At 40.8% G+C, this 24,240-nt stretch overlaps 2 protein-coding genes across 4 annotated transcripts in view; both read right to left on the bottom strand.

Moving 5' to 3' along the window:
* The window catches only part of osbpl3b (oxysterol binding protein-like 3b), a 37,616-nt gene extending 23,359 nt beyond the window's left edge, over nucleotides 1-14,257 (bottom strand). For 2 of the 3 annotated variants that reach the window (XM_050046890.1, XM_050046891.1), the window contains exon 1: nucleotides 14,049-14,256. The gene's annotated coding sequence lies outside the window, so the exon portion shown is untranslated. Of the gene's footprint in view, nucleotides 1-14,048 lie in introns of all 3 variants that reach the window. The other variant, XM_050046889.1, reaches the window with a different exon arrangement.
* A 2,024-nt stretch (nucleotides 14,258-16,281) lies between these two features.
* LOC126391928 (uncharacterized protein C7orf31 homolog) lies at nucleotides 16,282-20,096 on the bottom strand. The gene is made up of 8 exons (XM_050046943.1): nucleotides 20,008-20,096; nucleotides 19,854-19,922; nucleotides 19,748-19,777; nucleotides 19,448-19,638; nucleotides 19,278-19,366; nucleotides 19,015-19,189; nucleotides 17,728-17,816; nucleotides 16,282-17,643 (listed from the first exon to the last, which is right to left on the bottom strand). The coding sequence occupies exons 1-8, from the start codon at nucleotides 20,094-20,096 to the stop codon at nucleotides 16,729-16,731; spliced, it is 1,647 nt and encodes a 548-aa protein (XP_049902900.1). The 3' UTR covers nucleotides 16,282-16,728.
* Between the last annotated feature and the right edge of the window lie 4,144 nt (nucleotides 20,097-24,240).

Genomic DNA, 24,240 nt, shown 5'->3' with positions numbered 1-24,240 from the left:
ATTTAATTTACAATGAAATAAAACAGAAAAAAGCAGCAAAAGCAGCATATTTGCTTGATCATCAATATAAATCAATTATCACATTCATTGGTTTTTGTCTAATCCATTAATGGACTAATTGTTTTTGCACCAGTTCATTATAATAAACTGTGTTTTGCTGGGGCAGCATGGTGGTTTAGTAGTTAGCATAATCACCCCATAGCAAGTGTGTTCTGGGTTAAATTTTGTTAAAACACTTAATCTGACCATATACTCTCACCAGCCACTTTATTAGGTACACCCCTCAACTACATGTTAATGCAAATAGATAATCAGCCACTCACATGGCAGCAACTAAGTGCATTTAGGCATGGTCAAGATGACCTGCTGAAGTTCAAACTGAGCATCAGAATGAGGAAGAAAGGTTTTAAGTGACTTTGAACATCGCATGGTTGTTGGTGCCAGACGGGCTGGTCTGAGTATTTCAGAAACTGCTGATCTACTGGGATTTCACGCAAAACCATCTCTAGGGTTTACAGAGGATGGTCTGAAAAAGAGAAAATATCCAGTGAGCGGGAGTTTTCTGGGTGAAAATGCCTTATTGATGCCAGAGGTCAGAGGTCAGATAACCACTCATCGAAGATCATCACTGGACTAACAACACATCTAACCTTGATATAGATGGGCTACAGCAGCAGAGGACCACACCGGCTCCACTGGGCTCACCAAAATTGGACAACAGAAGACTGGAAAAACTTTGCCTGGTCTGATAAGTCAGGATTTCTGCTGCAACATTCAGATGGTAGGGTCAGAATTTGGTGTAAACAACATGAAAGCATGGATCCATCCTGCCTTGTATCACGGTTCAGCCTGCTGGTGGTGGTGGTGTAATGGTGTGGGGGATATTTTCTTGGCACACTTTGGGCCCCTTAGTACCAACTGAGCATGGTTTAAACACCACAGCCTGCCTGAGTATTGTTGCTGACCATGTCCATCCCTTTATGACCATTGTACCCATCTTCTGATGGCTACTTCCAGCAAGATAAAGCTCAAATCATCTCAGACTGGTTTCTTGAACATGACAATGAGTTCACTGTACTCCAATGGCCTCCACAGTCACCAGGTCTCAATCCAATAGAGCACCTTTGAGATGTGGTGTAACGGGAGATTCACATCATGGATGTGCAGCCAACCAATCTACAGCAACTGTGTGATGCTATCATGTCAATATGGACCAAAATCTCTGAGGAATGTTTCCAGCACCTTGTTGAATCTATGACACACAGAATAAAGACAGTTCTGAAGGCAAAAGGGGTCCAACCTGGTACTAGCAAGGTGTACCTAATAAAGTGGCCGGCGTATTATTGCAATTCCTCCTACTGTCACAATTCAGCTGAGAGCTGAAAAACTTCAACGGTAAAACAAATAATCAGCCAGTCCTCATTCTTTTGCCACATTGTGTTACAATGTTGAAACAACCTCTTAGGCTACATGACAATTGACTAAACAGCATCAGGTGATGAAGACTGTTAAATGTGCTTGAAAGCTCTGGAAAGCATAGTAAGTAAACCTTTTGTAGCAACATATTTTGCTGTCAACTGTGTTCTTTCTGCTGCTATAAACTACTGGGTAATCACACAAGCAGAGTCATCTACTGGTTTGCTATGAATCAGACACGCCACGTGTGGACAACCACTTTGAAGTAGCAGCAAGGTTAATCGCATTACCTGCTCTGCATCCGCAAGCTTTGTGCTGCATAATGGCCATAGCCTCTCGTGTTGACAGACAAAACAGTAGTCATGTGAAACCTCCATCTTTCAGCCAAGCCTACACCACTGCTCAGTCTGTGGACCACAGGCTGCAGCTTACACTGACAGTGCTCGGCACCCAAAATGCAGCTGCAACAATGGATCAAAGTGGTAGGACACACAAAAGGAGGCCCCCAGCCGCAGGACAACACATCTTGTCCATTTGACAGCTCAACCAAACCAGGACAGACACAAACTGACAACCATAATTTATGACACAAAAGTGTAATTTATCTATTTATGTAGCTAGCTGGCTGGAGAGTGGATGAATAAATCATAGGAGATGGAGAGGAAGCATTGGATACCTAGCTAGCTAGCTATCCAGTTCTGATTTATTCATCCACTTTCCACTGATCACACCAGCTATTCGTAGGTCTGTCGAACCGTCACCCTTCAGGGCACTCTTTCATCTGACACAACAACACCACTTCTCAGGCTTTCACCGGCGCGAGGGCAGTATTAGATGTCACCGCTTCAGTAATTACCCTTTGTCACTGAAGAGCACACGCTCTTTGATGGCGATGAAGAAATGCAGTAAGTGATTGCAATAAAACTTATTAGATTACAGAGGAGCAGTGCTGCAGGGGCTGGGGTTACTGTTAGTGTGGAGCTTTCCTTCACCTGACAGACTGCGAATCACCTGTAAACAGAGAATATGACGGGAAAAACAGCGTAGTCTAACATGAAGATGGTGTAAGTCTCACGTAAGTGGTTGTAGCTCATGGTAACAAGCAGAACAGTCGTGCCTGAGACCACAGCTTATGAAAAGAGGGACGCTGACAGCCAGTGAGTGTTCGTTGAGTGGTCAGACATACAGAGTGGATCACATGAACACTGACAGCTACTGAAGACAAAAGACAAACATGAGTCACAGAGAAAGTTCTACTGTCATCAAGACGGCCTCTCTTTCAAGTATGAATGCATGAAGACAAACAGATACATGGACATATGTGCAGTTCACACACAAACACAAATATGTACAAACAAATGCAAAGCTTTGGGATCAAGGGAAGTAACATGACGGAGGCAGACTTTATCTCTCTTGTACAACAACTGCTGACTGCTGTATTTGAATAAAGGAGTCCTCAGTGATAATGATGGTACTGACCTTTACAAAGAATGATTGTGATTCATGTATTCCATTAAATATCTATACCACTATGGACAAAATCCACATCATGATAAACTTCACAGCCACATAGGAAAAAGTCAAATCCATATTCATTATATTGAGTAACTGGTACACCAGGTCATAGTGGACAACATATGATATTTGAATAACATACAGTATACTCTCAAGTTTTTACGCTATAAATTATCTAAGATCCAGGACACTGCTTATTAAGATTTAAGGTCACATTTACAATTTCAAATGGGAATTTCTGTCACAGTAAAATGCAAAGAAATATCAAAGGACATGGCATCATTCTACATTAGAGCTGCAACAATTAATCAATGAGTTGTCAAGTATTTAATTAATCGCCAATTAAACTGACATATATGGGTGCAGAAAAGGCACAAATTGGGGCACAAAAATGTACCAGATGCTCAAAATATTCTGGTCAAGGACCCCCAAACTCTGACCCATCACTCGTCATATGTGCCAACCCAGAACTGAAAAAAACCCCTACGCCCTTGCTCCTCTATGACAAGATAGTTGGGAAGTCATCTTGGGCTTTGGGAAACACTGATCGACATTCTTCACGATTTTCGGACATTTTAAAGACTAAACAACTATCAATTACTTGACAAAATAATCAACTGATTAATCGACAATGAAAATAATCATTAGTTTGTCTGTTTTACATCTGTTTAGACTCCCTGCGTATTCCAGTAAACTTGTAAGTTCAGCCTATTGGTAGTATAATATAAGCACTCATGTAAATCATTAGTTTGCCATACTTCACCCTGTAATCTGTTAAAGAAACAGATAAACACACAGGTGCTCTTTTCAAAGTGTCTCTTGCACAAAAGGCTAAATCAGTCGCACGGAGACGTGACAGACATCTGCTGAATATTCCAGTAAAGTGTGGGTGGGTGGAACCCACAACTGCTCTGTAATGAGATACCAGCGTGACACTCAGGGACAGATGTGTAACTAGCAGGAGCTTAAAAATCATACTGGCTGTTTCTCACTTAGCAGAACTGTCATCCTAATGGAAAACCTCCATGTGATCCCCAGACCGCAAAAATAAAAGACTGATTTCAAAATGGTACAACTTCTCTGGAGAAGCAGTATCACAGCAAATATTCATTTTTTAGGGCTCTGTGGATGGCAGTGTCGAACTCTTGGTCAGACTGAAATATCTTAACAATTGGAGGGATCGCCATCAGATTTTGTACAGTCATTCCTTGGATGAATCCTGAGCCTCTCACTTTTCCTGACATTTGCTGTTTTAAGCGCAACATCCTAACAATAGCCCCTTTATCATGCCTCTTCAAGGCAGGGATTTCGTGCCTTTCTGCTGCCTAGCTGTTTTGTACCAAAGGTACGACTGTGGAATGGGGGACAGAATTGACTCGCCTTGAAGCCAGAATCAGAGGCAGTAACAGTGCCAAAAAACAGCACTAGTGTGACGTTTTGACGACATGTTATGCATGCGACCCATTATTACAGGGGGTTTAAAAAGCAGCTGATAGCAGTTAGCAGCTAACTAAAAGAGAAAGAGCAGTGACCGAAGATGCCCACAAGTTGGAAAAACAATGATGTCTGAGAGTTCCTTGCCCTTCAAGCAAAGACCGAGATCAGCCGCCATATAACAGGGACAGTAAAAGATTTTTACATGTTGTTGTGGCAACATAATCGCTGCCTGGATTGTGTTCAGAGACAATGTTTCTTTCATGTAACAAAACACTACAATCATGTACTGTGTAGGCCTCGGAAGAGAGGTGGTTGGAGAGGATGGAGGGTGTACAAAGTGCAAGATCTTGATACCAGAAGTTTGGTTGTACATGCAGATTCCTATCTTAGGTTTAGGCGAGTGGATACTGTAATCAACTACATCTTTACCACCCTCCTGGAATAAATGACATCACAATGGGGTCTAATCACTGAAGACTTTTCAGATTTCTCATATTTATGTGCACATGTAAATAAATATTCTTTTCTCTTAGACCGAGTCTCTCCTGATTGAACTGAAATACACTTTCAGTGAGCATTGTACTGATGCATGCAGTATAAACATTTCTGCAACTTGTTAGATTTGTAGATTAGCAACATTTCCTCATTATGTAAATAGAAAACAGAATTTGCTCGGAATTATGTTTCCGTCAAAACGCATTTGCAGTTTTATTCATTTTTAGGAGACAGGGCTGTTTTGTTAACATGTATTAGGGGTGTTTTTCTTTTATTATATAGTATGCGCTATAGAGCAGACAGGAAATGAAGGGAAAGTAATGGGAGATAACTTGGATAACCAATGATTATTGTTAGTAGTCTATTATAATGTCAGAATTTCTTCTTTGTCTAGCGTTCTAAAACAATATATCACACTAGACAGTTAGAAGCAGTGGAAACTCACAGCGGAGAAGCTGAAATCAATTTATGCTTAATATTTTTGCACAAAAAACTACTTGATCTATTATTAACATAGCTGACAGTTAATTTTCTGTTAATCAATGAATTGTTTCAGCTCTACATGCAGCAAAAGTCTCCTGGTAGACTCATCACCGGTCACATAACCTTCCAGGATGCTCAACAACATATTTCTATCACAATAAATCATGTACTTCCCATACATAAAGAGTAAACTGTCAAATGTCTGTAGTCACTAGCTGCTGAGGTTTCTGCCTTTCAAAACTCACATGCCATGTTACTTTAAGGCATCCCATACAACTGTCAACAAATCCTAGGTCAGCTATAGATCATAGCTGAAGCTCTAGATTGCCTAATGTACTTTTAAACTGCACTAACTAGATTGACAGAGGCTGAAAGCCCTGTATTACATTCTGCAGTCCATGTTGCAGATGTTGCGCTGTCCTTCCACTGTCTCCAGAGTCTGCCAAAGGGCTGACAAGCCTAACAGGCTTTCAGGCATCATTAGGATGTGACTCACCAGAATAAGCGTCTCATGGTTGAACCCCCATGGTGCAGCTTTCTCAGGAAATAGAGTTATGTTTGCAAAAAAGATGTTGGGCTGGGACGGACCCTAAAACACACTCCCACTGCTCAGAAATGTGAAGTGAAAGTAGAAAAGACAGAATACTGCTGAGAGAAAGTGAACCTGAAGCTTCCTCGGGGGTCGGCATGGTAACATAGATGGAAGATTGTCTTTTACCGAGCAGATAAGATGATATTTAGATAACCTTTAAATATGTGGGGGTTTGCATAATATCTTAAATAACATTTCATATGCAAAACTCAGCTGTGAGAATTAAATTATATTCCAATGCAGAGCCATGAAAAACAGTTGCTCCACATGTTTATAGGGTCTATGTTTATAAAATGGCCAATGTTTATGCATAAAGCAAACAAGGCTGCAGGAATGGCTTCCTGTAAAAAATGTTTTTTTTAATACACTAGATAAAACCAATGGCTCCTCAGCTTGAAGTAAATCTAATTCCATTTCCTTTGATGTGTGACAGGCCGGTTTGATGAAACAGAATTATCTAAATTGAAGAAAATCAATATTGATTTAAAAATGCGGCAAAAGGCAAAAAGCGCTCTGAGCTTCTCTCTGGTCTTTTCAGCTCTGCAACAATCAGCATAAACTTGACATAACAAATGGCCTCTGCATTCACCAAACACCTAACATGGTGTTGTGGCAACCACCTTATCTCCGCAGTCCACCAGCTATTCTCTGACAGATCATTCCTCTCAATACAAAGCTCTTTAGCGACAAAGCAAACTCTGGTAACTCCAGCGAGGCAAGTCATTTACCTTTCCTCTAATGCTGCCATCCATCCATCTGGATAAACCCAAATCAGAATCCCTTGCTTAATTCTGATTGCCTTTAATCATCCACTGCAGGATAAACTCATCAGAAGCTGGTTTGTCATGACCACTCAGATTATTCCTCCTGTTTGCTTTGGGAACAGCGCAGTCGTTAAGAATATCTTCTGATAGCCGCTGCCCACCAAAGGAGACCAACTGGACACTCATTTGCTGCAAAGTCACTAATTCTAATATCAGTAACTGTATTACATTTGTGCATTACCCTTCTGGGATGATGCCACTTAGTCTGGGTTATTTCATTAAGTGAAATGCAAAACAACTCCTTCTTGGAAAGGGAAGATAAATCCTGACATTAAAGGAGCAAAGGAAAGGGTGGGATCAGAAATCAGCAGAAAACAATACTCTCTGGCTATTTCAGCCACAGTTACATATTTTATGACACAGAGAGTATTGTGATTATGTCTTTGAGGGGAAAAAAAATCAACTTAATAAAATACAGTAGATTTAGTCTAATATTTAAACTAAGAGTTTTACATCTTAGGAAATACTCATTGCTTTTTTCGAGACCAAGAAGAGATGACGAATGCGAGTAATCAATCTGTCCATTAAATATGAATCTACAGCCAGCAGCCAATTAGCGACTTGGACTCCAGTCAGACTCGAGTCACAAATTTGATGACTTTAGACTCCACTTGACAAAATCAAAAAAGACTTCACTTGGACTTAAGTCTTCTGACTTAAAAATACTTGACACCTTCCCAAGCCCAAAGATGAACAAGTATGTTATTTAAAAAGTGTGTCACCAATCATTACCCCTCATTTCCTGTATCGACTAACATTAACACGATTAATTCCCAGCATTCCCAGCATTTCGACTCTTAACTCGCAAGACGATCCACTTTGTTTGAAATAATCTGACCACAACTAATGAAGTTACAGGAGAGAACCATGAAGATATAACAATAAATACACTTTTTTTTTTAAAGCACTTAGAATTTTTGCAAATGTGTTTTATTATAACTGTGTTGTCGAAATTGCATTACATTTGCCGAAGCATGCATTGTGACTTGTTTAGGACTCAGTTTAGGACTTAAGACTTGACTCTGGACTTGAGTGCCAAGACTTGAAACTTACTTGTGACTTACAAAACAATGACTTAGTCCCACGTTTGTTAATGAGTTACCTTTAGATGTGCTTGTAGGTGGATTTTGTTACTTTTGGACAGAGCCAAGCTGGCTGTTTCCCATGATTCCAGTCTTAATGCTAAGCTAAGCTACGGGGCTGCTGGCCGTAGCTTCACATATATCCTACAGGCATGAGAGCACTGATCTTCTCATCGAATTCATGGCAAGAAAGCCAGTAAGCTTATTTCAAAAATCTCAAACTGTAGGATTAAAATTTAAGGTGTTTCACACTTACTGACATTCAACTGCAAGTTTTTATTTTTCAGATACTCTGAATAAAAGCATCAGTCTGTTACAAATACAGAGGACTGAACACTGTCTTTATTCTCTTATTAATGGTGTCTCATACTCAGTATGCAAACATCATTAAATGACGAAGACACCCTCAACAAAAATAGCTGGGCTCTGATTGGAGGCCACTTAAGAGAAGAAGACAGGCAATTCAAATCTGAATGCATTGTTGTGTCATTCAAATCTGATGTGATGAGCGTTTCAGATAAGGCCCTTCAACAGGCTGCAATCAGTCGATGAGCAGGAGTGTCACTTCTATCTGAATCAGTGTCTTATCCAAGTCTGAGGAGTTATTCTGGTGAGAAGAACATGGGCAATTGCGCAGGAAGCAGTCCTAAAAGTCTCCGCTTTCTCCCCTGTGAAAGACTGTCACTTTGATCAGGCGCAGTAATTGCCATCTCCAGCCATTACTTCTGTTCTGCCCTGTATCTTTCCCCGAAAAAGACCTGAACAGTGTAACTGGGAGTTGGACAAAAAAAGCACTCTTCTGAAAATCCATCTGCAAAGTCAGAAGTTTTTCCTTCTTTAAAAATAATCATCCCACAACATCACAGGTCAGCATGGCAGCATCCAGCAAGCCATTAGCCCAGATAATTGACACAGACAAAACTGGCTTCATCCCAGCATCAGATCTATTATTCATTAGTACATCTCTCGACTAAGCACGCTTGCCAGCCCACGTCCGCGTGTACTGCCACACCTTCTTTGAAAGAAACACGCAGATGGCAATGCATGCCCCTGATCTGCTTAAGACGTCGTAGTGAAAGGTTGCCAAGGCCAGAAGGAGCCACTCCAAAAACCAGGCTCAAGCTGCTGAGCTTGGAGCGTGCATGTCTGTCTTCGCTATCAGCAATCTTACATTTTTAGTGGGATGAAATGGAGTTTGAAGCCTTCTCTACTTATCATATTCACCCCAAGAGAAATTGCTTGCAGAGGTATGGTTGCAATAATGAGGGAGAGACTAATAGAGTCCCTCCTCGCTAACTTCCTGCAGCATAAGGCGTCTTTTCATTCATGCCTACAACTCCTTGACATTCATGTTTGACAGGCTTTCTATCGTACCCTCTCACAAACGCATCCTGTTAATCAACCACATCCTCAACGCACTCCCTCCCCTCACACAACCCCATCATCCCCCTCTCTTCCTACATCTATTTCTTCTCATGTTTGCCCTGAGTGTGGCAGAGGTCCTCTCCTTTATTATATTCACAGTGTGAGGGAGTCTGACAGCCTCATAACTCAACACCAGCTCATTAGGATGGAGTATCATCACAGCTTAGCTCAATGACAATAGAATGGGGAAAAACATATGTGCGAAGTGCTCTTCTCGATGTGTCGTGCAGCAACTTGCGTGACAGCCAATCCAGCTGTTGCTCTCCCAAATTAAAGACTACATCGCTTTCCACTCAACCACTGCTCCGATTAGGATGCAACAGCAGCATCTCCACCTCTATTCTCATATTAATTCAGAGGTGTTGACCCAGAGTGGAGGATGATGATGTTATTGAGAGGGCAGTTGTCATTGTTAGTATGCTGATCCTTCCTCATAACAGTGTGTAAAAAATAAGCCTAAAAAGCAGATATCACAAAAAACTGGAAGGAACATCTGTACTGCCACGACCAAGTCCTTGGAGTGCAGATATATTTAGACATGGCATCGTCTTCCGTTACCTTCCATTTATGGACAGACAGAGATAAACTGTCCGACTGAGAAGAAGAGTACCACATCTTGAGAGATTTACTTGATGCTTAAACTCTGGACTGGAGTGTGGATGAGCTCACAGCGTGACTCCCTGTCTGTAGAGTATATCATACGAGATTGACTGTCACAGCACCAGAAACTGACTCGAGCTGTCGCTGACAAGCTTGTGTTGTTTTTGTGGTTTGACATGCTCACAGTGACAATGCTAACACGCTGATGCATAGCAGGTTGTATTAACCAGGTTCACCATTTTAGTTTAGCTTGTCAGCATGGCAACAATTACTAATTAGCACTTAACACTAGGGCTGCAACGACTAGTCAATGACTGATCGACTATAGAAATAATTGGTGACTATTTTAGTAGTCGAATAATCGGTTTGTCATTTTTCATAGAAAAGTACTATAAAAGTACCCCAAAATACTTATTGCAGCTTCTTACGTTCAAATATTGGCAGCTTTACACACTCTCCCATGACGGTGAACTGAAACCCTTTGGCGTGAGTACGAAACAAGACATTAGATGACATCATTTTGGGGTTTGGGAGAGACAGATCGACATTTTTCAACATTTTACACACTTTTTTTTGATAAAATGATTAGTCGACTAAGAAATCATTGACAGATTAGTCGACAATGAAAATAATCGTTAGTTGCAGCCCTACTTAACACAAGGGTAATTTTCATGGCAATGCACCCACCTGCTGTTGAGATATCTGAATCAAAGTGGTGGAGGTGGACCGACTGACCCACAGACAGACATCTGCGATCCATGCCTCGTGCATGACTTAAAATGCCAGACAACCCCAAGAAAAGCAGCACTGAATATCTATCACACACACCGCATCAAATTTACACAGTCCAGAACAGTAATGCTCAACTTACAGCCCACAGGTCAAATCTAGCCCGCAATAGGGGTTTGGGGATTTTCTTTTTTTTTTCGTTTTGATCACTTTAAAAAGCACTATTTTTAAAGACTAGTTTTTGGGCTTTTTGCCTTATTACAGTGTAGATAGAAAGTGACAGGAAAGGGAGAGAGATTGGGGATGACATGCAGCAAAGGGCCGCAGGCTGAAACTGAACCCGGGCCGCTGCAAAGGACTCAGCCTACATGGGGCAGACACTCTACTCACTGAGCTAGAGGCCACTCCTTAAATAATAATTTAACAAAGAAAAACTACTAAAAAAGTGCCAGGGAAGGACCCTCCAACAGTGGTCTGGGCTGAGCTCCGAAAGATGTAAAATCCAAGAAACACCCCTGCGTACACCAGACCTGTGTGGAGCTGCTGCAACTGGATTTGCCTCTTGGCAAAGATGACAGACAGAAAGGTGGAAAGCAGGCGATTAATGTATTATATATACTAATATATTATTAATAATTGTTTATTAACTTGCCCCTGAGTATCCCTGGTCTAGACTCTGATCCAAAATGCACATGCTCCTGACCAGAGACGCCATGTTTGGGTGAACCGAGAGGACCAAGACCCTAAAGTTTTTCTTTTATGGTGCACAACATTGTTATACGCTGTATAAATGTTCACACTCTCACAGCTCTGTTTTTTAACCGGCTGGGATGAAACTCTCTGTCTCTCTCAGTAAAATTTGATACTGCTACTGTTGTGCCAACAAGCAGGGGTGAAATTTAGCTGATCCTATGCAGTCTGAAACAAAACTGTTGTTGTTGGCAGAATTTGAATAGAAGAACCACAACCGACAAGGTGCTATCAGGAACATCCATCATTTTGGAAAGTGATTATCATGTAACAGTTTTTCAAATGAAATCATTACAGTGATAATTATTATCTAAAACAGACAGAAGTCACAGTCTTTATGATTATACATAGCTAGGTATTACTTCAAAATACAATGTCTCAGCAATGACCCCTTGTCCAGATGGAAAAATGAGAAAAGATAAACTAAAAAATCTTACTCTCCATCTCAGAGCTGCCATCCTAAACTGTTTGAATAATTCAGCCAAATACAAGAGAATGACCAAAGCTGTATTGTTTCAGTTAAAAGTATCTGCTAGTGCTGCTCTTGTTAAAATTGCATGCTGTTACCTGATCTGAATCTAAGTGACTTATGAAAGCAGCTTCCTTCAGCGTCTCTTTGATGCCTGCCAGGAGGCTGAGGACAAGAGCAGCTACCTGCCATTAAAAACATGTCACTAATGACACAGTCCAGGTCACTCTGACTGGAAAACAAGCAGACACACAAAATAACAAAATATCTAGACACTCACTGATGATTTTATTTATTCAACACAAGTGAAACTCTATTATTTTTGTTATTTCATGCTTTTAGTCTGTGCTACTTAGTGGAACAAACAGTTTTTTATCATTTTTACCCAAACTACAAAATGTCTGCAAATTGAAATGTAAGAAAAAGCAGATATGGTTCACAACTTTCTCTGTGGACCAAAACCACATCTACCTGTTTACATGTGAAACCACATGAATTATTTATGGAGGCCTACCCGCCTACACAAGTCGAGGCAACACCTGCCACACGCACGATATGCTGCTCACAGCAGCTGCTCTGCTACTCCTATTTATCCACTTCCTGCATTATTTACTTGTTGTTTAGTGGATATTCAAAAGACATATCTTTCTTTCTTTCTTTTTTTCTAAAGAAAAGCGCTGGAGCACTGCTACACAGGTTACTGAATAACTTGGCGACTGAATAAATTACAGCTTGTGCACATTTATTCAAAGATTCAGCTCGGTGCTGGGGGAAAGCTGAAATTACAGTGGAGGTGACCTCATGCAATGCAATGCCCCACTGCTGTTTTAAGTATATGTCTTGCACAGACAAAGACGTTTTTGTTTTTTTACTTTCCTGCTGCATTCCACAGATTCTATTGATTCCTCTCTTTCACAGTCTCCCTGTGTTTGACTGCAATCACTGACTTGGGTGTGATAGGAAAGAAAAACCTCAGGAGCTGCAAGGGGAAGAATAACACACTGGCAAACAAATAACACTCTGAGCCAACTGAACACAAAAGCAAAGTGTCCAGCCTCTGCGAGTTTTTCCACTGTTTGTGATTTGCCCTTCACCTGCATACCAATCTGAGGCAGGACGTGAGCACCGTCCACCTTCTTTCCTCCATGTCATGTAACTCTCAACAGCCCCTATTGAGCCTCCCATAAGTTCCAATATACACAAACAGCCCCTGAAAAGCCTCCTCTGTTGCACTGTTGACACAACACCCATAAGAGCCGAAATAACCCTGTAAGTCCTAAAATTATAGCCACTCTGCAAGTGAGCCACAGGACCGAACAGAACAGCTTTCACTCAACCACATTTTTTTGGGATTAACGTAGACATTTGAGTGGAAGGTTTTGGTAAAAACCCCACATTCAGCATGAGTGTCACTGTTATTATGGTGGATTTACACAAAACTGTAATTATGAGGGAGTTGGCTATAAAATGGCGTACATATTCACTTTTGTCTGCCATCTTTAAACAATGTCGGTAGTTGATGAGTTGGGTGTATATGGGTAGATGGGTAGGTTGGGTATACTTGCCTAAATATTCCAGTGTCTTTTTGGTTGATAGGTGGGTCTTCCCCATAAAGACCTGTGTAAACCCTCCACTACACCACTGCTGTCTACTGACTGAGATGCTGAGCTCCGGCTCTGATTAAATCTGAAAATGGATCCTATCACACACACCTACATCCACTCTCACTCAGCTTGAGAGATACAGCCACTCATACATGAGGGCACATTATTCATAATGTTGGCTTGTGACTGGCTTCTCTTGCTGCTCTCATCCTGTGTATTGATACATATGAAAACTAGTAGATACTTGTCTATAGTTGTATAGAGAAAGAGGAAGATGGCTCAGAGTTACCATGGAGACTAAAAGGATCTACTGGTGTTTGTTGTGTGAATCACATGTTATGATCACAACAGGAATACTGCAAAACATCGACTGTGTGAGGAAACCCAACAGGAGAGTTTAATCCGGTGTTCAAAGTGATGTATTGATAAGTGTAGTTTCACTTTGAAGCTTTAACAAGTGAACACTGACATTGTGCAGCTGTTTAAGTGTTGGGAAATGTCTCAGGTATATGCTGCCTCAAAGAGCAAGAAAAAAAAGCACTGCAGTGAACTTTTAAACGACTCACATCATTTCCAACAAAATGAAACTGATTTTTTCTTATCAGAGGAGGAAAAAGCCGCACTCACCTTGACAGAGTTGCAGATTTGAATTCCAGGTGATGAGGACAGAGATGTTGGGAACAGTCGCTTTATCTCACCCTACTGAGAAAACACAGCCAATAAACAGGAGACACTTTAACTACAGCCTCAAACACACAGCACTCTCCAGTCTGACATGCACACACATGCACCGTCCAGAACCCGCTCTGAGGAGCATCAGTCTCTCCACCGCTGTATGTGGGAGGGCGGTGGTGCGTGACTGACTCAAGCCAACTCCAATTAAACTGCAGCCATAGCTTAGCGTCACCTTTAAGGGGGCGTGGCTTGTGTCATTGACAGCTTATTTTCCGTGACGTATTGCGGAGGACCCCAAAAAACAAGGACACACACGGTCAAACTCATCACTCCGCAAGTGAGTCATTTAACTGGGGACTTTTAATTATGATTTAATTGCAAATGCATTTTCATGACACATTCTTGTGTCCACTGGTAGATAAGAAGTGGAATTACGCTTATCTGTTTTTGGGAACTGGGTGATATGGTAAAAGTTATGTCAAAGGAGCCAAAATGACAAGATAACTGTCCTAAGATAAGAGGAAATGAAGTCAGAATGATAAATGACAAAACTTGGGACCAAAAATGATGATATGCTGCCACCTGCTGGACATATGGTTGAATCACAGCTTTACAGTCATGCTCATGGCATAATGACAAACATGTAAAACAAAAAAATATATTTGCAAACAGTGTTTGACAAACAAAAGATTTGCATATGCCCACTCAGAGAAGCAAGTTTAAAATTTAATGTAATTTTGAATGTGACATAAGTGCATGTTTTCTTTTATGAAAGCAGGATTTGTTGCACATGCACAATAGCAAAACAAGTAACAAATAAAAACAACAATACCACCAATCTTATCTTGATTAGAAATAGCCTTACAGCGTGTCTACAATATTCAGGGAAAAAACTGCACAGGTCCATTTTGCTGTGAGAGCTATTATCATTGCTTTTTTCCCCTCAAAGTCTGAATGAGAGGCTGTTATATCACACAAGGCTGCAGGCTGCTGCTCAAGGACTTTCTGTCACAAAAAGAAACCTTTCACACAGAGTCCTGACTGCAACAGATTACGTGCAAAAAGGCATTTTTTTCCTTTCACACCGGCGAGCTGGAAGGTTACTGCAGCACCTACGATACAGAGGGGTGGATTCCATAATACAGCCAACACAATGCTGTGTGGTGAACTCTGTGTGACATTTTGGAAGGGGGAAAAAAATCATCTTCATACAAGTTTTCTCCTGTAAAATTAGAAAAGGTTGCAGTAAAGACCAAAGTATTCATCTGTGCAGCATTATGAATTTACAGCCGCTGAATATTCCCTCTGTGTGGACTGTGCAGGCAGGCTGAACTCAGAAGTGAGCTTTGAAGGCTGTTCCTTTTATTTCACCCTTGCAATCAGCCGTGGCTTATGGGAGCCTTATGTAAGACCATTATTCTATAATACATCTCTAATGAATACTGCAAATTAAATGCTTAGAAGCAAAGAGCTAATTAACAATGTGCTGCAAATTGGCTGTTTACTACGAAATATTGAGGAAGTACTGAGTTAAATAAACAGTCTGGATGGCTGCTTGAACACATATGAATCACAAACTGTTTTATTGAGAGCATGTGAGAAATCAGAAAGCTGTTACTGTCACTGTTTTTGTGACAACCATTTTTGGGTATGAATAGTGTGATAGAAACTTATAGCCATAATAACTTGAGCCTTAGAAGTAGAAGCCACTGAATATCTTATTGTGAAATTCAGCCACGGATAATGTTGAAACTGAAACACCTCTGAATTGATTGCATTAAAATATTTTATTTTTAGTACAATCATTCAGAATGTAAGTGTTTTAATTGGTGTGACTGTCCCCTAAGAATTTTCTTTTTTTTTCAGTCATTCTGATAGAAATGTCCATATTCGAGAAACTGGATTTGATTTTGTCAAATTTTAAAATTTTTGAAATGGACCAATCTAATATGAGCAACCTGATTTTTTTCTTTTGCTTTTATTGATTTATTTTTTAAAAATCAGAACATTCAATGAATGAGCAACTTGATGCAATCTTTTTAAATATTAGACACTCCGATTTTCTACATGAAACCATCCACATTTTCAACCTTAAATCTTAAAATCAAAATTTTTGAGGCTTCACCATTTTAGATGACCCTCTGAAAATTTCAAGGGGAATTGAGAACATATAAAATCAGATGTTTTCTCACAATTCAATGCTATAAATGCTGTGTTAGAGTAGAAAATGACAAATTTTACTTTAACTTATAAACTGAATGTTGATTGCACAGTGTAATGGCTACAGAATAATTACATCATCCGCATTTGGATTGGTTCCCTGTAAGTCTCGCTTTCACAATGCAGCTCTGAAAAGTTTCAACATTAAATTATTCAGTGGTGGTTAAACTTTATTCGCTTGCTTCAAAGATTAAAATCATTACGACTATTATTTTTTATGGTGCAGGAGATAGAGCAGGTCGTCTACTAATGGTCCACTGAGTGTGTGTGACTGTTTAAAACTGAGAAGCACGTGACATCTTGTATAGAAGCCTCAGCCACCAGTGTGTGAATATGACATGTTGTGTAAAGGCGCTTTGAGTGGTTGGAGGACAATAATCTTTGCTTCAAGGCTGTAAAAATGTCCGTCAGGTTATCCATGCAGGTAGTAACAGTTGATCCCATAGAAGTCGTGTTTTCTCCCTGTGACGACATTGTCTCTCAGGTTCACAGCAGCACGTGTGATGGAGCTGTTAAAGTCGTGATGGGCCTTTGACTTACTGAATGAATTTTGAAGGTCCCGGAGGCTGAGAGATGTGGCTTCCCCACCCACAGTCCCAAATCTGTCCACCGGGTGAATGCCAGGCAGGACAGGAGGCCTCGGCAGGATGCAGGGGTTACAGAGACTATGTGGCAGCTCTCTGCTCTTTACCAGTTTCCCCTGCTCTGACGCTGCCCTTGATGATAACTCAGCATGAGATTCAATACCTGCTAGGTCTTTGGCGATGGATGACGGACTAATGCTACATACATTTTTTCCAGCTTTAAAATATTCCTTTGTGCTGCTGGGTTCATCCTTTACACACAGGCTTTTCTCCCTGTTGACCTCCATCTCTCCCTGGGAAAGTGGGCGGTGGTTCAGTTCTAGAGGTTGCTCTGTGGCAGCGTTAGCCTCTTGGCTGCTGTGTGACACTGATACTTGCATTGGACTTTCATAAAACTGGACTCTGCAGTTTTCTCTCTCCCTGCCCTCGTGCGCAGAGCTTTTGCTCTCAGTTTGTTGTTTGTGTAAGACCTCCTGGGACAGCTCGGTGCTCTGTGCTTCTGTGGAGCCAGAGCTGTACTTTGATTGACTATGACCCCTTTGGTTTGGATCTGGTGCCTCATTAAGCTTAGCTGTGATCTCCTGTGGCCTGTGTTGGTTCATAGTAGCTGAAACAGTGCCTTGGTTTGGAGCTGGAGATAGATTTGGGAGTTCAGCAGCAGCGGTACTGCAGGTGCTCCCCTGTCTTCTTCTACTTCCTCCTCTGGGTTTAGAGGGAACAAATGCAGGAAAGGACCTTTCTCTCTGTTGGGAAAGGAATTCAATAGGATTAGTATTGCACACTGTTAATGCTTCTGTAAAAAGGTACAATGTTCCCAGATATTTTACCAGTGGTGCAGTGTGTGAATTCGCCCCGGTGATGTCATTCAATTTTTCCTTGAAGTCGTCTATCTTAAGAGGATTTGCAGGCCCTGATCCTTAGAAATATCAAATACAGTATTATTGGTTATTGATCTTAAAATGATACATATCGTTACTGGATTATTTTACAAAGCGGCTGCACACACAGGCTTTCATCTTTACCAACAACAAAGTGTACTCTGTGTTCTTACACGCTCTTTTTCAGCTTCCTGCTAAGGGACTGAACAATAATATTTGGGGAGGAGAGGGGTGAGAGAAGAAGGAGAAGGCTGTCATTTTTCTTTTCGCTGAAAGAATGGTAGTCTAACATTTTTGGGACAGCAGGGGATGGATTGTATTTCATTTCAGCCTTCCCTTGCAATAGGCACAGCTTCCATGTGTGCCATAGTTCATAAAGGTTTGCTTTGCTATATGCAGAGAACAATAGTCCCGTCTTTGCATGAAATATAAAGCCTCTTTAGTAGTTCCTGATAAAGTTTCTAATAATATAGTCCCCAATAAATTAATGAGATAACATTTCAGGCACAGCTAGTTCATTTAGGAACATTTCCGTCTTGCACCTTTTCACACATGCCATGGCAATGGTGGAATGGGCAAATGACGGTAAAGCAAAACTTACAGATGCCAACCGCTATGAAACGTAAGGGAAGAAGCCAGGGCAAGACTAATGTATGCATACACACAACATGACGGATGAGGAGCTGTTTTTGTAATGTGTGTAATAATTAACAAGTTTGCAAGATAAGTAATGTTTTAAATGCTAGACCGTAAACAAGTCGTAGATTCAAATATGTCATCAGCAGTGTCTTGTGATTGTCTTTCTTCAGACAGATGTAACCCTTTACATGCTCATCCCTACAATGTTACCGCTTACAATCACAACCTGGAATGGTGTAGACATTACAATAAATTAAAATAGGAGCAGCATGTCATGTCTGAATCAATTTGTACTGGACATTAAACAGACGTTACTCCGTGAACGAGTGGGTAACTGGAGAGACGATGAGATTTGGAAACTCATCATGTCCTGCCTTCTGCACAATCTGCTAGGGCACTGTTTTGGAATTGTGTGAGAAAACGGCTTATGTCTTGAGGTAGGAAATTGAGGGTACAGATTCCCTTGAATATTTATCCCTGCTCCCATTCATTCATGACCACATGTTCCTGAACATGTCAGTGATAGACTGCATCTGCATCAGGCCCGCTCCCCATCCTGGTAACTTTTGTGCAGTCCCTAACCTATTGGGTGCCTACCTGTGTGGTGCATTTGGTAGGAGGTGACCCAGTGTGTCCTTTCCAAATTTTTCAGCATGTTGCTCGTCCGCTCAGATAACGATAAATCCCAGTCACGAAGTTTAGGGTTGGGCTGCACTGTCTTTGGAGGAGTGGGGTAGAAGACCTGGGTGTGTCCCTTCAGTGGCTTTGTATGCTTGAGAAAGAACATTGGTGCATTTAGAAAAGGATCAGAGCAATTATTAGTGACAATGTGGAGCCAAATACAGTATTTCACTACTCACATCAAAGAAGCCGTGTTCTCCGGGCCACATAACAGCTTTCTTCCTGGTTTTCATGGGTGTCCTCAAGACCTCGTGTCTGTATGGGCTGCCTGCACATGAAGACAAATATAAATCTCTCTGGAAACCTTTATTATAACATCACCTTTCACCACAACATGTTGCCCTCTTACCTATAGTTTTGCTCAGCAGAGTGACGTCCGGTGCGCTATTTGGGACGTGGGGGTGGAGGAAGGTTTGGGAAGCAGCTCTGACTCCTGTGTCGGGGTCATCTGGAGGGTGGAAGGATGGGAACATTGCAAACTTGGAGATGTGGGATGAATAGGGATGCTCTTTTGGAGTGGCAATCTTTATCATTTTCTCCCTGTTAGAGTTACCAGGAAATTAAATAAAAATGAATTGTATTTTGGGACAAAAGAAGCCTTTAATGCAAGAGGGGAAATAAATCAGTCTAACAATCAGAAAGTACTCACGCTATATTTAGATCAGTTGGTTTTGGTATGCTGAGAAAAGAAACAAAATAAACGTCGTCATTCATGTTAATAATGACTATTTTTATGATTATCAATGGCTACTCACAGCTGGTCATTGAGACGAACTTTGCTTTTATTTCTGCCAGTGTTGTAACGCTGTTGACTGGTGACGTGTCTGTAAAGGCAAAACAATAATTCATAAAAAGGCCAAATGTGGTGCATTAAATATTTAATTTCTATGTCGATTTTTTTACACTCACTCAGATGTGATGGCTTCTCCATAACCAGAGTGATAATGGCCATTTATATGAGGCGGCACACTGTCGTTCAGTGAGGACATGGGCTCCATCTGACTGCTGGAACAGAGGAGGGTGAAGGCAGGATGAAACTCTAGGGAGGGAGAGTTAAATGAGGCCAAATCTGTGCTGAAACGTTATGTTTTTTGTTTTTTGTTTTTTTTTGTGTTTCATGAGTTTTATTTCACAGTATTGTATCATGTTTGTTTAGCTTGCTTGCCTGGTAACTGATATTTTTCACAATACCAGTCAGTGAGAGAAGAGATGTTTCCACCAGTATTTAGTCCCTAAATGCAGAGCCAGAACTATACGTATTAAGTCATATCATTTGCTTTGGGCCCCCTGAGGGGTGTACCAATAAGTGATAGTGATAGTAGGAGGTTAGTGAGGTATGTTGAGTCTGAAGCCACAGTTTTCCATCCTATGAAGGTAGCTTCCTTTTCACTTGGTTATTGCCATGGTAACTTATGCTATAGATTTAACCTGGTCAGAACCAATTTTTTTGTTCTGAGTTTCAGCTTGAAATCGACTAAAAAGCACTTTTCAGAGCTCCTTTGAGTACTGTCACTGTCTTCAATGTCAGTCTATGAGCGTTACAGATTCTCAGCTGAAAAAATTGATTTCGATGTATCATTCATTATGAGACAGTGTCAGACCTAAATGCAGTTAGTTAGGTAGTTTACAATATATAGCATATTTGCTATAGCATACAACTTCGAATATTTGTTTCAAAAAACTAATAAAACTGATTTAACTGTTACCAAAAGATGTGACAATGTGATGCAGCAATAATCACAAAACACATTGTCATGTTCACTTACCTGGGCAGTGGTTAAGAGTAATCAGTGGGATAGATTTAATATTTATGAATGGCAGAAAATGGAAGAAGTCTGTTTTATTCTCCCGGTGCAGATATGGGAAGCAGTCGTCTTAGTCCAGATGGATAAAAGTGGAAACGCTGGAGTGTTCTTTGACAGGACAGGGCTCCCTCGTCTTCACTTGTGACCAGTGAGGTGGGTTTGGATTCCTGGGACAGCCAGAGTGATGGTGTTACAATGAACAATAGGATCAGAGTGAGTGACATCCAATCCAGCCCACAGCACAGAGTGTGTGAGCAGAGGTGTGGTTTAAAAAGCTTTTCTAAGACAGACTGAAACAACATCACACATTTTGTTTGCTAGGACCTGAGAAAACAAAACAAAACTGTAACCTTTTGAAATTAATGTTTGTGCCTGTCATACTGTCCGGCTTACAGCTGTAACAAAAGTGTGGTCAAGATGTGCTGATGTTCTATATTACGTCAGTATTTTTATATCCACTGGGCAATCACTGCTCAGGATGCCCATCATCCACTCATCAATGATGACTGGATGATATTACACATCCACAGTTTGGTGAACTCATACAACTAAGCATGGGATGGAATGGAAATCAAGCCGGGTCTGCTTCAGAACACGCTGACACCAGATACAAGCTGTGTGCAGTGTGTGGTGTTTGGTTACAGGAGTCATGTTTCGTTGTCTCCATTCCTATGCAACATAGAAACAGTTATACATTCAGACTCTTTGTCTCTGACAAAGCCACAAAACGGGTTCAAAGAAAGTCTCAGGAACAATCTAGAAGATAATTTCAGTCTGAGGATCATCCTGATCTCATGTTGATTTTGACATTATGTGCTCATTTTATAGACCATCTTCCTCCAGGATTTAGTGGACAGCTAGCCGTGCGCTGTCCGTGGTGCTGTTACTCTGCCATGACTAAGCAGGAATAGAGCTAACTTATCACTCTGGACCACACATAAAACTCTGGTGAAGGTAAAAATAAAAATGATAGCGTGTCAAGAGAGTTCCTAAAACTTCTTATTAGAGGATTTGTATTAATCCTCAAACTCCATTTGAGATTTTGTCCCAATTAAGGAACCTCACTGTGTCAGCCCCCACTGAGTGAAATAATAGTGAAGCAAAATAATCCCTAATTTTACTAAGAGATCCCAGAAAGCCTGATGGTCTCTTGCCCACATTTTTGGGATCGACTCAAGCCTCACATGCTTTATAGTGATATGAAAACAACATTGCTGGCACTTAGAGGCAGCCAGTATACCAATATCAAGTATGAGTGTTGTCTTTTGGTTTAAAAGGCTGCATAACAGTAAAATGATGAATGTTTTTGGACTTACCAGACTGTTCTAGCTGCTCTATTATTGCCTTTACCCATTTGTCAAAAATCTCACTGTGTAAATATCTTGTGAAAGCAGCAATAGTCAAATCTAAAACATTGATACTGAAATATTTAGTAAAAAATATTGTGATAATTGATTGTATTTTGGTATAGCAGTAAATAAACACGAGTAAATATGCAGCAAACAAATTTTAAAAAAAATCCTTCAAAAACATTAAAACTCAGCAAATCTACTTCATCAGGACTGTGTGGGAGTAATCTGATCAGACTGTCATTAGATTGTGATTTAAATGTAGCTAAATCCCAATTGGTGTACAGAGATGTGTGACATCACCATTTCCTAACTGAGCCTGTAACAAACTGCACAAACATCGAAATCTCTCATGTGACATACCCAAAACTTTAGCAGGAAATAGTGTGTTCATGTGGGATCCCATTACTCATAGTGAGAAGTTGATTAAAAAAAAACCTGAGTCTAAACACCAGTTTTCACAAAACAGGGAAGACTTACAGTAAAATCAATGCAGCTGCCTCTCTTTGGACACGACTGCTTTTCAAGCAGCAATGTTTGCCTTGTTTGTTGGCTTTAGACCCATATTCTGCATTGTGCTTTTTAATTGGGATTCCCCAAAGACCTTGTCCAAAGTCTCAGCAAAACACCCAGGACCCATCAAGCAGCCTAAGCTAAGTCCAGTAACCAATTACCCTGCTCTGCCCCAGCGGAGCAGCCGTTCTCCGGATTACATTCCCTGCTGCTGCATTATAAATGTGCCCCGGCCTGCAGAGATTTCCCTATAATATTAACTTATTGCGCACATGCAGGTTGATGCTTAACCCCTGCAGAGTTGTTCACGTTAACAGAAGTCCAGCTTAATCTGTAGTTCTTATAATTACCTCATCAATAACCTTTGAAGCACTGATGAATTAATCCACCTCTCTCTGAGGGAAAAACGTGACATTGGTTATTTTTTCCAGTCATGTTGCAAATTGCCAGCTTAAAGTGGAATTGGACAACTTTTTAACTTTTCCAACGACACGACACACTGCATTTTGTTTTTCACAGCTTCTTCAGTTGTTCCACTGTCTGTTATTTCAACTAACAGCTAAGAGCTACTGATAGTCTTTCGTAACTGTGGATAGCAGCTGAGAGCTATTGAGGAAAACAAAAGCACTGTCCTCTTCCTGTTTTGGTTGCACAATGGTTGACACACTTCCTTTGTGCTGTAAATCAAGCCTTTATTTTCCTGGTTGATCATACCTGGTGGCAGACAAGACTATGTAGTGAAAGCAAGGCTTTTAGGCAACCAGTCTAAATGCTGATGGTGTCATTATTCGACAGCCATAACATTGTGAAATCAATACTAACTTCCTAATGATAAGTTAAAGAAAAAAAGGCTATTTCCACTTTAACCCCATGGGTCAAAAAACCTGGTAGAGACTCAAAAGCTTTGGGTCCAAAGTAACCCCTGAAACCAGCAAGTCCTCCCAAACCACTACCTGGCCCCAGTTTGTTCTATATCAGGGGCGTAACACAGAATTCTGGGTCCTACTATGCATACAATCTCTCCCTTTGGACCCCTGCCCTTCCTGTCTTGATCCATGTCTCCCTCATGCACTCTAGATTTTTTTTTCTTTTACAAATGAGTTTGCTTTGCTTTCCTTTCTTTCTTTTCTTTTATGTAACTCCAGATTTCTCTTTCTTAGGGAAAGATGTAAAAGTATATGTTGGTGCTCCAGCAGCATAAGTGATCACTCACTTGGCTTTAGAGACAAATCCTAGTGCAGGGGCGGACTAAATCATTAAGGGGTGAGAGGGGCCTGAGAGAGCATCCACTATTTTATGTAGAAAGTTCAGTCTTTATTTATTCAGCCAATTTCAATTAAGTTATGGCTCTAATTATTTAGAAATAAAAAACTGCAAACAAAACCATCCATTTTATTTTGCACTTTTCGCGGGCTGCATCAGTCCCACTTTCGCCCCACTACAATGCCCCTGCTTTGTTTCAGTTAGTTTTTGAT

The sequence above is a fragment of the Epinephelus moara genome, chromosome 6 (assembly GCF_006386435.1).
Source record: "Epinephelus moara isolate mb chromosome 6, YSFRI_EMoa_1.0, whole genome shotgun sequence".
NCBI classification, from domain to species: domain Eukaryota; kingdom Metazoa; phylum Chordata; class Actinopteri; order Perciformes; family Serranidae; genus Epinephelus; species Epinephelus moara.
The sequence above is the reverse complement of the archived record's forward strand: the minus strand, read 5'-3'. Positions and strand labels throughout refer to the sequence as shown.